At 50.9% G+C, this 16,728-nt stretch overlaps 1 protein-coding gene across 1 annotated transcript in view; it reads right to left on the bottom strand.

The window, feature by feature from the left end:
* Window positions 1-11,828, bottom strand: part of LOC146871278 (uncharacterized) — a 477,419-nt gene extending 465,591 nt beyond the window's left edge. Inside the window, exons 1-2 of the mRNA XM_085646542.1 lie at window positions 11,459-11,828; window positions 6,297-6,451 (exon numbers count right to left, since the gene is read on the bottom strand). Of these exons, the coding sequence (XP_085502668.1) occupies window positions 6,297-6,451; window positions 11,459-11,828 (525 nt within the window). The remainder of the gene's footprint in view (window positions 1-6,296; window positions 6,452-11,458) is intronic.
* Between the last annotated feature and the right edge of the window lie 4,900 nt (window positions 11,829-16,728).

The raw sequence follows: 16,728 nt of genomic DNA, 5'->3' as shown, positions 1-16,728 counted from the left end.
TTGAATCATCACACATTACATTATTTTTCTCAGAGATGCATTGCATATAGAGAACCACCATTTTTGCTTTTTTTTTTTACTGCCGCAGTGTCTTTCACAATCTTAGTCAGGACTCATAATGGAAGCAAGATTATTGGCTTTCTCAACGCCTGTTTTTGGTAGACTGAAATGTGCTCTGTTATTTGGTGTCAGCCAGGTGCCGCTCACTTCAGCGTAAACAGCCCCCGCTGGAAGGCAGACTTTTTTTTTTTAAATAACTATTTTCAATTTTCTGTACATTGAAAAAACAAAACTTAAAGATGGGAAAAGAAATCATCAATGCAAAAAAAGACGATTAATAATGGGCATGAAGGTACAGAAATGGACAATGGATATTGCAGAAGATTACGCAAGAGATAGCAGACCTTCACACCAACAGTGGCAGTTCAGTAAGTACATAAGGCAAAACCTTCTAGAATTTCGATCTGAAACAGACGGTGGGAAAACATTTCTTGCGGGCCAGAACCAAACCTCGCATGAGACAGTGCAAGGGCTCCCTCTTCTGTATCGAGATCCAATTTGTAGTATTTCAACCATGGAGACCAAATTTTCCAAAATTTACGTGGGCAGCCCCTCGCCGTATAAACCACTTTCTCTGCCGCCATATAGAGATCCATATTGGACTTCCATTCCGTAAGTGTAGGAAGGTGTGGTGCACCCCAGTACTTGGCTATATCCCTTTTAGCCACCACCAACCCAAGATTGGCCAGTAGGAGCCCATAGCGTGGCAAGTCAATATCTGTGGGAATTCCTAAGAGTAAGAATTTCACATCCATACCCATGTTTGCCCCAAGTATTCTGTTTAGTTCTCCCACTATTGTGTGCCAGTAGGGCTGGCTGTGACCGCATTCCCAGAGAGTGTGGATATACGTGCCATGTTTCGTATGGCATCTGAGGCATGCAGGGTCTTCCACCCTCCCCATCCTATGTAACCGTTCCCTATCGTAGAAGACCCTATGAAGGATCTTGTATTGAATAAGGCGCAATCTTAATTTGATCGCCGCCTCTCGTGGGTGCATGAGGGCCGCTTCCCAATCTATATCTCCAAGTGAGCCTGTAGTGAGTTCCCAATTTGCGCGAACTGGGCCAAGATTGTCCGGCATATTATTAATTTGAGTTTTGTATGTCAGAGATATCGCCTGAGTCGGGATCTCCTCCTGAAGGAGTCTGCCCTCAAGGGGAGCATATTCTGGCAGCGTCACGTCATCCAGCCCTTCCGCCTGCCATGCATGACGAAGTCTAAGATATGCATAAGCCTGGGAATTATGAAGTTGGTATTTGGATTGAAGGAAAGAGAAGGAAGCCAGAGAGCCTCTCTCCAGGAGGTCTCCTAACTTCGAAATGTCAATAAGGTCCCATTTCTTAAAGCCCCTTAATTTCCTGATCTCAGGCAGACTAGCCCCTTCCCACAAGGGGGTCTCCCGCGTAGGTTTCCCCTCCCATCTCATCAATTTCCCTGCAGTTTTCCAGGCCTCTATTACCTGCTGTGTAGCAGGAAGAAGTTGTGCTGTTCCTGCTCCCCCGTATAAATAGTGTAGCGGGGAATAATTATGTAACTGGAGCTTTTCCAGCCTATATGCCGGATGGTCCCCTGGTGCGTGATTCCATTCATTAATGATAAGGTGGGCTGCCCTATCGTAGGCTCTGATGTCCGGCACGGCCAACCCTCCGTTGTAGGGGTTGCGTTGCAGGGTCTGCAATGCTATCCGTGGATGAGCACCATCCCATAGAAGGAGGCGCAACTCACTATTAATAAGAGTAAAAATAGTGTCAGGTAGTTTGTGATACGTGTTCTGGAGAACGTAAAGAAGCTGGGGGAGTGTTACCATTTTGTACAAATGGCGGCTTTTCCCATAATAGTTAGAGGAAGCTTTCTCCATCGTTTCCCATCTGCCTGAAAATTAAGCAACACTCGTATATTGCGATCCAGGCGAAGCCCGGGGTCAGTGGTGATATAGAGGCCCAGATAAAGAAATCCCTCCGTGGCCAGCCGCAGGCAGCTGGGGTAAGTGTAAGATAGTGGGTCTCCACTTAACGGATAGAGGATGGACTTATTCCAGTTGATCTTCTAGGCAGCGCAGCTGCCATATTCCTCAAAGATGCGCAAAAGGCGGGGTAGTGTTTCAGCGGGTTGCGTGACAGAGCAGAACATGGTCCACATGCAACGAAATGCGTTCGTCCTCTAGGGAACCCGAATCGGCGAGGAAGCCACCCAGACCCGGTTGGGTAATAACCACACAAGCCATGGGCTCTAGTATAAGGGCGAACAATAAAGGGGTTAGGGGGCATCCCTGCTGTATCGGCCAACTGGCGGAGAGAGTGCCATTGACCCGGACTCGTGCATGTTGTATAACAACGCCAGCCACTCTAGGAAAACGGGGCCAAAGCCCATCTTTTCCAGAATTTGCCACATGAAGGGCCAGTGAATCGTTTTCTCCGCATCAAGCAAGAGTATCAAATGGGGACTATCCCGACCCCGTACTGTGTCCTTCCAATTAGCTAGGCAGTGTAAATTGAGACGTGTAGCACGCTTAGGCATGAAGCCAGACTGTTTTTTGTGCACCAACGAGAGAATCATGTTCAACAGCCGATGTGCAAGAATTGTGGCCAGGATCTTCGTTTCAAGATTAAGAAGGGATATGGGGCGATAGGTCCACAGTCCTCTGGGGTTTTCCCTTCCTTGTGGATAACCACCACTGTGGCTAGACAAAGGTCCGGCGGGAGACATCCCTGTTCCTTGGGTTCCAGGAACATCTTGAGGAGATGAGGCGCCAGCAACGCACTGTTCATTTTGAAAAATTCACCTGGCAGGCCATTTGCGCCCGGAGTCTTACCTGCCTTCTGTCGGCCTATGGCCTCGGTAACCTCCGTAATGGCAGATCACCTTCTAGACTGTCTCGTTCGTCAGGTGTAAGGGAGGGCAAGTCAATACCTTGGAGATATTGGCGTATTTGAGAATCGTCTGCCTGTGTGTGGGCCTCGTAAAGAGTCTTGTAGTATCGCTCAAAGGCTCCCGCAATACATTCTGGAGTAACATGGACAACCTCTTGTTCCTTTATAGACATTGCCCATCTTGACTCAATGTCTTTCCGCCCCAGCCACGCTAACAACTTCCCCGCCCGATCTCCGGTTTCATAAAGTCGATCTTGGGTTGCTAGTTGGTGCATTTTTACCTCATCAGTCGCAAGCGGTAGATATTCTCGTCTGGTTATCTCAAGCTGATGCACAGCCAGTTCAGTCATCGTGACTGGGCTGGTCCCTTCTAGGTCCAGGAGTGTACGTTCTAACTCTTCAAGCTCCTGGGTCGCACGCTTCTTTTTGTGGGCCAGTATGTTTTGCGCCCTATCACGCAGCACCGTCTTATAGGCCTCCCACAAAGTGACCGCCGATGAGACAGAACCTTCGTTTTCAGTGAAATACAACTGAGAGTCGACACGGAGCTCCTCAGCAACTGCCCCATCTCGCAGTTCCCATGCATTTAGCTTCCATTGTAGTATTCGACGACTGCCTCCACCACCTACTTTCATGAGGAGGGGAGAATGGTCCGATATGCCCCAAACCAAGTAATCTATATCGTCCACCCCCTGTATCTCCCCCGCCGGGACGAGAAGATAATCTAAGCGGGAGAACACCCTGTGGGCGCCGGAGAAATAAGAATACGTCCGCCGATGTGGATGGTGATGCCGCCACAGGTCAGACAGTCCGAGCGACTCTAAGAACCGGGCCAAAGGCGTGACATCAGGGGCGTCTCCTCGAGATAAGGAGCGGTCCAGCAGGGGACTCAATACATCATTGAAGTCTCCCCCAAGGATATGTATGGCGGGGCCAGAGTGCAAGATTATTTATTTAACGTGCGTTGCTGGAGCCGAGGAGGTGCATAGACACCAATTAAAATGTAAGTCTTGCGTTTCCACACACCCCTGACCGCTACATATGTCCCCTCCGAGTCCAACCATGTTTGCGTGACATGAAAGGGAGGGGATCTCTTAATAAGGATCGCCACCCCACGGGAGCCCCTTCGTAAAGCCTGCGTGCGCCAAAGTGGTGTAGCACCCTCGCCCCAGAAAAGAGCAAGTCGATCCCAACAGGTGCGTCTCTTGTAGGAATACTATATCAGGTCTATGTCCCTTAAGATATCGGGTTACCAGCCCCCTCTTCACTTTATTACCCAAACCATTGACATTCCATGTCATTACTGCATATTCACCGTCTGGCATAATACGGTAACCGTGAAATCTTTTCCACTTGTCCCATCCTTCACCCCTCCCACCCTCCACATCTGTGCGATCACAATCTTGAATTAAACTAGATCCATTCCCATTGAAGCTGGAAGGCAGACTCAACCCGGTGGCTAGCACTGTGCACTGCACCCCAGAGAGAAGCAATCAAACTGTATCTGGTAGTTAGTACTGTGGTACCTGGCACCGCGCGCTGCACTTGTGAGATGGCACCGTGACTACACTGAGCAGACACAGACCAGACCAACAGACAACGCACAGACCAACAGACAACGCAAGCATCTGCCTCTGAACTTTGTACCGTGGAGCAGGTACCGCTCACTGCATTCAGCAGTAAACAGTGGCTAACTCCAGGTATCCGCCACCTGACACGGTGCCGGGCAGCTCGTACCATACACTTCACCGAGCAGTGGGTATCATTATGCCCTGTGACTGGCACCGCTTTGTGAATGTGAAGGTGGTAGGGCACACTGTGGCCACTGGCTGGTACTGCCTACTTAAATCCAAGGCTGGGACTGTACACAGGACATAGCAGAAAGGATTAGATTTGTTGCTGGTAGACGGCACTGCACCCGGATGTGAGAAGCTTCTTCTCACTGCAGCTGGTTGCTGGTGCTGGGCACTGTACCGAATACCAATGTGCTGTGGGACTGCTTTCTGGCACTGTCCCAGAGGCTGTTAATGAGCACCACGCTTCCTGCTGGTACTGTGTGCACTGGGGCCGTTAGTGTGCACTGTGAGAGGCTCCTGGTAGTAGGCACGGTCCCCTTGTCTGCTGCTGTACACTGCAGCCGTCTGCTGGTGCTTCTCTCCACTGTACCTGGGGCTCCTCTGCACCATCGCTGCCTGCGGAAACGGTGCAGTACAGCTCCTGTTGGGACGGTGCGCACTGCACCCAGGACATTTTGGGGCAGATTTACAAGCCCCTTGCGCCACTTTTCCCATGTTAAAAGTGACGCAAAAGTGGGGCAAGGCGCTTGTAAATAAGCCCCTTTGTGTGCACCACAGCTGGTTGCCAGCACTGCGCTCGCGGCTGCCTGCTCTCGTGCCCTGCATCCAATGAATGCACGTGTGCAGCCCACGGTTTGCCGCTTTACGGGCCGGCATTGTACTCTGTATCTGAGCTGACACGATACACTGGGGCTTATTTACAAGCCCCTTGCGCCACTTTTGCGTCACTTTTCCCATGTTAAAAGTGACGCAAAAGTGGGGCAAGGGGCTTGTAAATCTGCCCCACTGTGCTTAGCGACGGTTTGGGATTCATATCCGACAGTACTCAGTACCTAGCATTCACCCTGTGCCCAATACTTGTGCCCGAGCATTGTGCCACCTGCCAGTAAGGTGGAAGGCTCAGGAAGCGCCGCCAGGGGAATTATCGCCGGCCTCGGCCTGTAGGTGGTGAGTGTCCTGGGTTGCAGCCTACGCCTTTTCCATTTCCGTCGTTTTTTGGTGACCGGGGTGCTCGCCTCTCGATTGACCGGTGCCGCATTACAAACGATACAGATAAAGTACAGTTCGTGGCGCTATGGACCACCACCACGCACTCTCTCCCTCTCTGCGGGGGCTCTGTCCGCATTCACTGGGAAGGGGTCCTGCGAATTTCAGCGCTTTTAAGCTCGATAATACACGCAGTGCATAAAACAGATTACGGCTCACGCGGTGGCCTCACAGCCCCATCCACCCGACACACAGGCACACCCCCTGGGGACAGAGCGCATATTATTCGCTGCCTTCCTGACACGACGTGGCTGTAACAGACCCTCTGCTCTTACTGTAGGCTGGGGGTGCTGACAGTTCACTTCCATGGGGGTGGAGGGGGGGGGGGGGCAGGATGTTTACGCCTTCGCATTTGCAGTCATCAGCGGATCAGCTGTCATGTGGCAGGAGATCTCCTCTACCCTCATGGGGGGGGGGGGTGGCGGGGGCACGCAGGGAAGGTGGCGGCACACATCCTTTGCTCTGGGGGAGGGTGAGACGGCACTGCCCCCTCTTCCGTCACCATTCCCGTCATTGACTCACCGTGGTGGTTGCAGGGCGCCTTCCCCGGCTCCTAGGCTTCCTCACAGGGAGTCCAATGGATAAACCCTGTTCTCCGACAAATCCGTGCACCGGGCACGGGAAGGGTTCCTCGCCTGCACCTCTGGGTCTTCGTGGCACTGCGCAGGGTGAGGATACTGTTCACCATCCAGTATCCCTGTCCAGGAGGAGGGTGGGCATGCCCAGTGCACTTGCAGGGTATTTAACAGCGTCACGTGACCCCTAGCTGTCAGACACAGGGGGAGGGGCTGTGGGCTTAACCCTGCTGCTGCTGCAGACATGCTAACGATTGGCGAGAAGATGGTTCTGCGTGGAGAAGGGGACCCGGGGATGGAAGGGGTGGAGACATCAGTCTACCTGCTGCAACATAATTCCCCTTTTGATGAAACTGCCCCCGGTCTAGATCAGAGCTATCTATGCGTTAATGTGTCGATGTTGTGCAAGGCGCCACATGCCGCCATCGCCGCGAGGAAGCGCTTTAGTGGGAGGGATGGGGAGCTCATGACGCACTTCCGACCACCAGCACAGTGCACCTGTGCGGAAGAGGAGCAAGGCCTGTACAGAATGAACGCCATACAATTACTGTATACGTACTCCTTTTTCACAAATCGAGGAAAGACGAGAACCCCAGCTACTCCTCCCCCGTGTAACAATTTTCGTTACATATATAGAGTACATTTTCACATGTCACCCTATGACGCACTATAAACAGGAGGCGCTGTATCACCCAAATGGTATTACATTTATAGGGTTGTACCGGATTTAAGGCAGATTTCATATTCTTGGCCTCGTAGGTGAGGTGACACTAGGTTTCTGCCGCATGCTCATCCTGTCATATTTTCAGCCAAATAAATGGTGCAAACAGGATTTTAAGTGGGCCGGGTCCCAGACCCGCTAGTAATTAAAAACAGACATTGAAAACGGGACCTGTTTTCATGTCGTAACTTTGCAGGCAAAAACACTGATCGCCTTCTGAACAATGAGTGTAAAAATCCTTAAAGTAATACAGGTCGTTCGTCTCTATATGTATCACGTTATTTCCTTAATTTTGCATCCCCTAAGAGTGTTCACTTTTTCCAGGATGTTGCGTTTTTTTCATGTAGCCTATTGCTCATGTATATTGCATACTTTGAACTAAGTCGCAACCAGGTGTTTATACCGGGCTACAATTGAGTTGTGATTGAAGGCAATGCGATTGTACGCAAATGTGTGGATATGGAAGCACTCTGGGGATTTTAGTTGATATGTTTAAGTCACACTCTCAATTATAAAGTCATGCCCTTTTACTGAACTCCCCACTTTTTCATCCTACTTAAAGCCCTGGCTGCAGACCTAACTCATTTTCTGTTCTCTCCGACGGTCTCGCGCTCTCTCAGTATGTATGTGCATGGCAGTCGCCTCTGGATAGGTATAGTTAGGACCACGTTGCCCTAGGCAAAGGATTTTTGGGTTTGCTAATGTCCTATTACTTACCGGTAATCTTCATTACTCCGGGTCCCGTAGTCCTCGACACCTTCATTACAAGTGAGATTTACTATCTCACACAGGGCCCTGATCTCACAGACAGAAAAAAAGAACAAAGGAATGCTGGACCTACCCTCACCCTCCCACTGGGAGTACATAAGGCGTACTGGTCCCAGCATTCCTCCTGAAATACCAAGCCACAATGAAGGCCGGCAGACAGGGTGGGAGGGAGGGAAGTCATGAAGGTGTCGAGGACTACGGAACCCGGAGTAATGAAGATTACCGGTAAGTAATAGGACATTACCACCAGGTCCCTACGTCCTCGACACCTTCATTACAAGTGAGAAATACCAAACCAGACACCGGCATTCATTCCAGAAAACACAACAAACTGCCAGGACAGCAAAACAAACCCAGAGATTCATTGGAGACAAAAAAGAAAAAACATCAGGAGCGAACAGAGCTCAACACCCCCAACGTAAAACTCCCATCATCCCCCAACAGATTGAGCAGCCGATAATGCCTGATGAAAGTATTAGAAGAGGCCCAGGTGGCAGCTCTACAAATCTCAGAGAGAGGAACACCCCGAACCTCCGCCCAAGAGGCAGCCACCCCCCTTGTAGAACGACCCTGAACCCCCAAAGGAGGAGGTGACCCAGACAGAGAGTAGGCCAAGGAAATGACTTGCTTCAGCCAACGCCCGATCAACACAGAAGAAGCCTTACCCCCACGTGAAGCAGCCCCAAAGGAGACAAAAAGGGAGTCCGACTTGCGAAACACCGCCGTGCGATCAAGATAAATGCGCAAAGCCCGGCACACATCCAACAAGGACCACCGGGGACCACCAGGAGAATCCAAAACAGAGCCCAAGGCAGGCAAGACCAACTCCTGGCACCTGTGAAATTGTGAAGAAACCTTCGGCACAAAAGAAGAATCAAGGCGAAGCACCACCCCACCCTCCGTGAAGGACAAGAAAGGTTCACGCGCCATCAAGGCCCCCAACTCCCCAAGACGACGAGCAGAGGTGACGGCCACCAGAAAAACCACTTTGAGAGTAAGAAACTTCAAATCCACCTCAGCCAAAGGCTCAAAAGGCGGACCGATCAAAACCCGAAGAACTAAGGGCAAATCCCACAGGGGAAAGGAAGGGCGAGGCACAGGACGAGAAATAGAAAAACTGCGTAGCAGACGAGAAACCAAGTCCTCAACATCCGAAAGATTCCCCCACGGGGAACGAAACGCCCTAACCGCGGCCCACTGGGCACGTAGAGTGGACACAGCCAAACCCTTCTCGAAACCTTCCCACAAAAACTGAAGCACAACCTACAAGGAACAGTACAAAGGGGACAGGCACAACGCCGAACACCAACGACCGAAATTACCACAATGCCGATCATAAGCTTTGAGGGTAGAAGGCCGCCGGGATCGCTGAAGGGCCACCGCTAAATGTTCCGGGAAACCGCGCCGCCTCCAACCCTGCCTCTCAACCACCACACCGACAGCCTCAACCGTAGAAGAGACAGGGACGGGGAAGACCTCAGCGGAGACGGGGACAGGGGAAGAAACCAGGGACCCCTCACCGCCAAAAGATGAACCGTCGGAAACCAGCACCTCCGAGGCCAAAACGGCAGGACCACCACCACCTCCCGATCCTGCCGACACAAACGGGCCAGAAATCGGGGAACTAGAGCCAGAGGAGGAAAGGCATAGAGTAGACGGGATGGCCAAGGAATCGACAGGGCGTCCACCCCCCAGCAACACTCCTGCAGAAACCGGGAGCAGAAGCGAGGAAGCTGTGCATTGTGCCGGGAGGCAAAGAGGTCCAGAAAGGGAAGCCCAAACCTCCCGCACACAAGCCGAAACGCAACCGGGGTGAGAGACAATTCCAGAGAATCCGTAAAGCAACGACTCAGGACATCCGCCACACAGTTGTCCACTCCCCGAATATGAACCGCTGTCAGAGACAGGAGATGGCCCTCCGCCAAACAAAACAGGGGAACAACCACCGCATTCAAAGAGGCCGAACGAACCCCCCCCTTGATGATTGAGATAAGCCACCGTCACCATATTGTCGGACCGAACCAACACGTTCCGACCGAGCAACAGACCCTAAAAACCCATCACAGCCTGGGACACAGCCATCAGCTCTCGTCAGTTGGACGACCGGCGGCTCTCCAGGAGGGACCAACGACCCTGAAGGGATCGAGACTCCAAGGTCGCACCCCACCCCAAGGAGCTGGCATCCGTCGTCCAGACTAGAGAAGGGGAAGACTGCAGAGGCAGGCCCCGCGACAGATGTCCCCTCACCGACCACCACAGAAGAACCGGGAGGACCACAGGAGACACCGGAATAAGAACTCCCAAATCAAGGGACATGGGATTCCAGAGAGACAGGAGGTACACCCAAAGGGGACGCAGATGAAAACGCGCACAGGCCACCGTAAAAACAGTCGCCGCCATCAGACCCATAAGACGCAACCTAGGGCGCACCGGAAAGGCACCCCCCACCCTGAAACGCCGAGCAAGGGACACCAATATCAAAACCCGAGGTTCGGGGAGGAACACTCGGTTCAGATCCGAACGGAAGCGGGCCCCAATGAAAACCATGTCCTGAGACGGCGTCAGCTGACACTTGGGGAAGTTGATCAGGAAACCATGGGCCCGTAACGCCGAACACACCACCTCCCGGGCCTCCAACAACAGGACCCGAGAGGGAGCATGGACCAACCAGTCGTCCAAGTACGGGTACACCATCACCCCACGGAGATGAAGCCACGCGACCAAAGGAGCCACCACCTTCGTAAAGACTCACGGCGCCGACCGAAGACCGAAGAGCAAAACCATGAACTGATAATGACGCCCCAGAACACAAAACCGCAGAAACCTGCGGGACCGCGGATGGATCGGAACATGGTAATAAGCATCTTGAAGATCCAGGGTACACATGAAGTGACCCGGAAGCACCAAAGGAATCACCCTTTGCAAAGTCTCCATGCGAAAAGGAACCCTGGTCACCCACTTGTTCATCACCCTTAGGTCCAAAACCAAGCGGAAACCCCCCGTATTTTTGGGAACCAGAAAGACCAGGGAATAAAAGCCCTCCCCCATCTCCAAAGTAGGAACCTCCTGAACAGCACCCTTCCGAAGAAGATCCACAATCCCCTGAGAGAGATGAGCCCGCTTCAAACAGCATGAAGGCCAGGGAGTCGGCCGAACCCCGGAATCTGGAGGAGGAACCGAAAACTCCAGAGTATAACCCAGGCAAATGATCTCCAGGCGTCGGAACAAGACTGAACCCAGGCCGCCAGGAAGAAGCGCAGCCGCCCTCCAACCAACAACCCGGGAACCACCGCCAAAGAGTCAGGAACGCGGCTTGGCAAGCAGAGGGGACTTAGCCTTACGATCCCGACCCCGGCCAGAAGCAAACCTTCCCTGGCCTCTCACAAACTGTCTACGAGAGGCAGGACGAAAGAAAGACTTGGATTTAGAAGGGACAGGAGCAGAAGTGGAGACCTTAAACGAAGAAGAATGCTTCTTCTCCTTAAATAGTTTATGCAACTTGGCCTCCAATTCCCCCCCAAACAACATAGTACCCTGGAAAGGCAAACGCAAAGCGCACGCCTTCTGCGCAGAGTCAGTCTTCCAGTCTTTAAGGACAAGACTGCGACGAGCCGCCACACAAGCCCCGCCGGACAGTGCAGAAGCACGCACCACGTCAAAGGAGACATCAGACAGGAGCTCCACCTGACGCTCGATCTGCTCAAGTAAACCGGAACAGTCTGTGGCATTGTCCATCGATTGATTGAGCGACTTCAGGTCAGACAGCAGAGACTGAGAAACATATGTCCCATAGATGCCAGCCCGCAAGGCCAGGTGGGAACCAGAATAAACCTTTCTGAGCGCAACATCCGCCTTCTTATCAACAGGATCCTTCAGCACGGCGTCCTCAGCCAGGGAAGTGCGCCCCACCAAACTAGCCACAAAGGAGTCAATAGGGATAGAATCTGGAAGGTCCGAAGCCATATCCTGCAGAGGATAAAGCCGAGCCATGAAACGTGGAATCAAAATGCGATCAGGATCAGCCCACTAACGCTTCAGAACATCTTTATTGAAGGGATGGACAGGAACATCAACGGTGGCAGCACTCTGAAACTGACGCAACAAAGGCCCCCTAGAGGTACTTGGAGCGTCCTCATCAGGGAACCCCATGTTCTCCTTAACATGCTTCAGAATACTCGGCAAAGCGTCCTTGTCCACATATTTGCCCTTCAAATCACCGTCCCCCAACCAAGCAGACTCATCGCCAGAAGAGTCTGAAGAAACCGGAGCAGGGCTCCTGCGATGGGTCCCAACATCACCCATCTCAGTCAAAGTCTCACGTATTAAGCGCTTAATACGCGCATCTCCACCACCATCACGGCGTCGAGACCTGGCAGGGGAAGGAGACCTGGAAGCAGCAGACGAAGAAGAAGAAGAGGAAGACCTCTCCCGATGATGCCTCTTCCTCGAACATTTCCCAATGGCAGCAGAATACAATAAGCACAGCCAAAAACAAAGAAACTCCACAGCACAAAACCGCTATGCGGTACTCACCCCACCGGCCCGTTTATAACGAGCAGCCCACAGCCGGGAACATCGAGGTGCCTGACTTCCGTCCCGCCGTCAAAACCAGAAGTCAGGCAGTCCGAAAACCGGAAGGGGAAAGAAGCTGCAGCCAATCCGGGAGCAGCAAACCGGCCGCGCCCCCTAGCAAGCCCGGCAGGCCAGGAGGGGCGGCCATCGGGCCAGAGGAAAGCCAAACGCGGTATCAACTCTGCCGCGCGGCAGAAACAACGAAGGAGAAGCCCGCGCCACTCCCCTCAAGCCCGACAGGGAGGGAAAGGCCTCTGACGAAGGACCGACCAGCAGCCTCCGCGTAAGTAATCAGCAAAAGGCAGGAGCGCCCCCGCTCCTGCCACGTCCAAACCACTGTCAGCAAGACAGACAAAAAGAACAGGAGGAATGCTGGGACCAGTACGCCTTATGTACTCCCAGTGGGAGGGGGAGGGTAGGTCCAGCATTCCTTCATTCTTTTTTTCTGTCTGTGAGATAGTAAATCTCACTTGTAATGAAGGTGTCGAGGACGTAGGGACCTGGGGGTAATAACTTTTAGTCTCAAACACTTACCTGAACGAAACTATAACTTGCTCCGTTGTGAGGAAAAAGAGGAGGAGGAGTAGGAAGAGGAGTAGGAAGACTAACTATTTATGTTTAGTTATGGACTTCAAGGACTTGTATGTGTTATCAAATGTCACCTTACTCCAAAATACCCACCAAAGTGGATGTAACCCACAGTGCAGCAGGTATTGAAGTACATGGCCCAAGACCATGCCTAGCAAAGAGACCCCATATGCACATAACCGATTTTGGGTTACATAGATGAGAAATTGCCCTGCCCGACTGCCACCTTCCTAAACAGTAACCCTAATGGCTGACAACTTATAAACAACTGTAAACATTTGAGCCAAGCTTATCTTTACATTCATGAGATTACAAAATAATTGTTTTACTGTTTAGGACAAACCTTTACTATCCACTTCAGTTTATTCAAAGACACACATATATTACAAAAAAAAAACATTATTCATGCAAGGACTTAAAGGAAGTAATTGAAATATATAACTTCCATCATATACACTTGATTGATATTGAGACACCAGATCTTTCCACGCTATTCAGTCAATTGATATTGTATTGGGATCACCAAAACCGATGCAGCTAACACTTGTTTCGCAGTTTTTTTTAAAATTATATATATATATATATATATATATATATTCAGTGAAAAATTGAAAGGTTACAGGGACGTTATAGTTAGGCTGACATTTCACTCATACAAAACCCGAGAAATTCAGTCGTTATAGTTAGCTAAGCTAACAACTTGCGCCCCCCGCAATGCACTGCTTATGACCTCACATATTACATCACTCATGACATGGTCAGTGACATCACTGATGACATCAATGATAACATCATCAAGTGACTGAGTGTTTTTTAAAGGTTTATGAGTGTTAAATATATATACCAAGGTGTATTGGTGAATTAGTGGGTGTATGAGTGACTGTGTGGATGATTCAGTGGGTGCATGACTGACTGTATAAGTGAGTGATTAGGTGTCTCAGTGAATGTATGAGTGAGTGACTGGTTGTGTGAATGTGTGTATCTGTCAGTTGATGAGTGTGTTAGTGGGTACGTGAATGGCTACATGGGTGATTGGTTGTCTGACTACATCAATGGTTGTCTGGGTGTCTGTATTTGTGGGGGAGGAGGTGTGGGACTGCCTGTATAAATCAGTGCGTGGGTGAGTCAGTGGCTGTGTGGGGTACTGTTGCATGTGTGAGAAGTTGTTTGGGTGAGTCAGTGTCTAACTTGGAGTCTCGTTTGCAGAGTGACACGAGAAAGGGGTCTGAGCTTCTGACCAGCTCTAAGGAATTCTGTTGCGTAGGTCTTACAGGACGTATCAGGAGCGCTTCTTTGCCCCCAAGTTCCCTTTGGAGTAAACTGGACATCATCACCCAACCAGTAGTGCGCCAGGAGGTGTGTTTGCAGAGTGGTGGACAAAGGGGGCGTAGCCTCTGAAGACCTTGTAGCAATCCCACTGCGTTGGACACACTGGAGGTAACAGGGGGGTAGTTGCCCCCAAGAACGTCCTTGGGAGCCAACTACCCCTCCTATTACCTCCAGTGAGTCCCACACAGCAGGATTGCTGAGTTCTGATAGCAGGCCATGCCCCCTTTGTCCATCACTCTGCAAATGCCCTTCGCTGCGGGGGGTGCTTAGGGGCCAACTAGCCTGCCTGTTACCTCCAGTTTGCCCCACAAAGTGGGATTGCTGAGAGGTGGTCTCAGGCCACACCTCCTTTCTCCACCACTCTGCAAACGCACCTTCTGGTGTGCTCTTGGTTGGGGGATGAAGTCCCCTTACTTCTTGAGGGTCCATGGGGGTCAACTAGCCCTTCTGTTACCTCCAGTAAGCCCCAACCAGCTGGATTTCTGAGAGATGGTCAGAGGCTATGCCCCTTTCTCCACCAGTGTGCGAACGCGCCTCCTGGCACACTGCTGCTATGGGGATGAAGTCCACTTTAGTACTGAGGCCCTCGGGATGCAAGGGGACCTCAACCCCCAACAGCAGTGCTAAAAAAGAAAGGTTACAGGTACATTAAAGTTAGGCTCAGATTTCACTCGTACAAAACCAGTGAAATTCAGCAGTTATAGTTACCTGAGCTAACTATACTTATGCTCCCGCAGTGTACTGCTTATGACCTCACATAATACATCACCCATGACATGGTCAGTGACATCACTGACGACATCTCAAATGATATCCCATTTAGATTTGCATTGAGTTTTTGTTAAAAATTGATTTTCCCCTTTGTGTCGGAGTATTGATTTAATTTAACAGGATTTGAATAGCTTGCTCTGCTTGCTTTTCTGCAATCAATGGTGGCAAATGAACATGAATCCACAAACAGGCTTTCTATATGCCTAGTATTAATTGCTAGCAGATGAGATGTTCATGGCAGGTGGTTGAAATGCCAGACACATATGGTAACTCCAATTAGTCTACCCTGATGCCCACAGATGGTGGGTGAATCACAGAATGCAGAGTCTGGACTGTAATTCTGGTTAAATTCATGTGTTTTGTTATCCAACTGCAGCCCCCTTTCGTGGGGCCGACATCGGACTCAACAGCAATCTTTAGTAAACACAATCGAGTTTTTCCCCTGGCCAAAAATCTGGTGTTTTGTGAACGGATTGCAAATAAATTATATGAACACTTAATGTGAGTTATCACCGTCACAGAGGGTTTAACCCTTTGGTGCAAACAAATTGATAATATCTCTTGAAATTTGAGATTTTAAAGCATCTGTAGTGTGCAGCAATTTGAACCGATTTCCCCTTTTCGGGTTGTCAGACCATCCTTGCCCTTACATTTTGCTGTGCATATTAATCCAGTGAGGAAAATGTCCCATCTTCCCATCTTTGTTACATTCAGTTTATGCCCAGTGTTAGGGATCAGAATAAGTCGGTACGACAGGGCTGGCCCCTCGCCTCGCCCGGTGGAGAGGTGAGTGGAGTACATTGGATTTCAATGCTCTCTTTCTAAGGGTAGGCCCCAGATAGAGGCGCAAGTAGAGCCACATTTCAGGGAGGGGACTAATAAAAATGTCAAGGGGGGCTAATTCTTCCAGCAATAGGCAGAGCGGTGATGCAGGGGCTCTAAGAAGGGGTTGAAAAAAACAACAAAGTATAGTTAACAAGTAAATGTTCTTTTAAAGACCTGTGAAGTACTCGGAGGCGGCTGCAATATGACAGACGCCAGACCAGCCAGCCTACAGCAGCTCAAAAACTGTGTGTGTGCCCTGGAAGCTGTCTCAGCCCGGGCTGACACACGACGGGGGCTCAAGCCCTTTGAGCCTTTTGGGCGTTGCACACTTGGCCCCAGGCACTCAACGGCAAGTGGATCAGTTTGAATGTTTCTCTGGCGCCTCGTATGTTCTGCTTTGCATAACAGTTGCGCTGGACTCCAGGGTCTGCACCGAGGCCTTGCTGGGCTGCTCCAGAAAGGGGGCATACGTTGCTCTCATGATTCAGCTGAAGACAAAGTGCGGAGAGTGCTTCAAGGGTAAGGCCAAGAGTTGTATCGGGACATTACGTGTTGCCCGAATGTTCGAGAAGTGGGGTCTCACTCTCCAGCAGAGGCTTCATCGCTGACTGTTAGACTTGGGGTCTCTAGTTGGCACAGGTATGCACTTGTGACAAATAGGGCCCCTCGCCTCTAGTCAGGGTAAAGGGGTACACTCCCAAAATAACCCCTGCTCACCCCCTTGGTAGCTTGGCACGAGCAGACAGGCTTATCTCAGAGGCAGTGTGTAAAGCATTTGTGAACACAATACAGTAATCCAGTGACA

Source organism: Triturus cristatus, chromosome 1_1 (genome assembly GCF_964204655.1).
Source record: "Triturus cristatus chromosome 1_1, aTriCri1.1, whole genome shotgun sequence".
Taxonomy (NCBI): Eukaryota; Metazoa; Chordata; class Amphibia; order Caudata; family Salamandridae; genus Triturus; species Triturus cristatus.
Note: the sequence above shows the minus strand (reverse complement) of the source record. Positions and strands in the feature narration are given on the sequence as shown.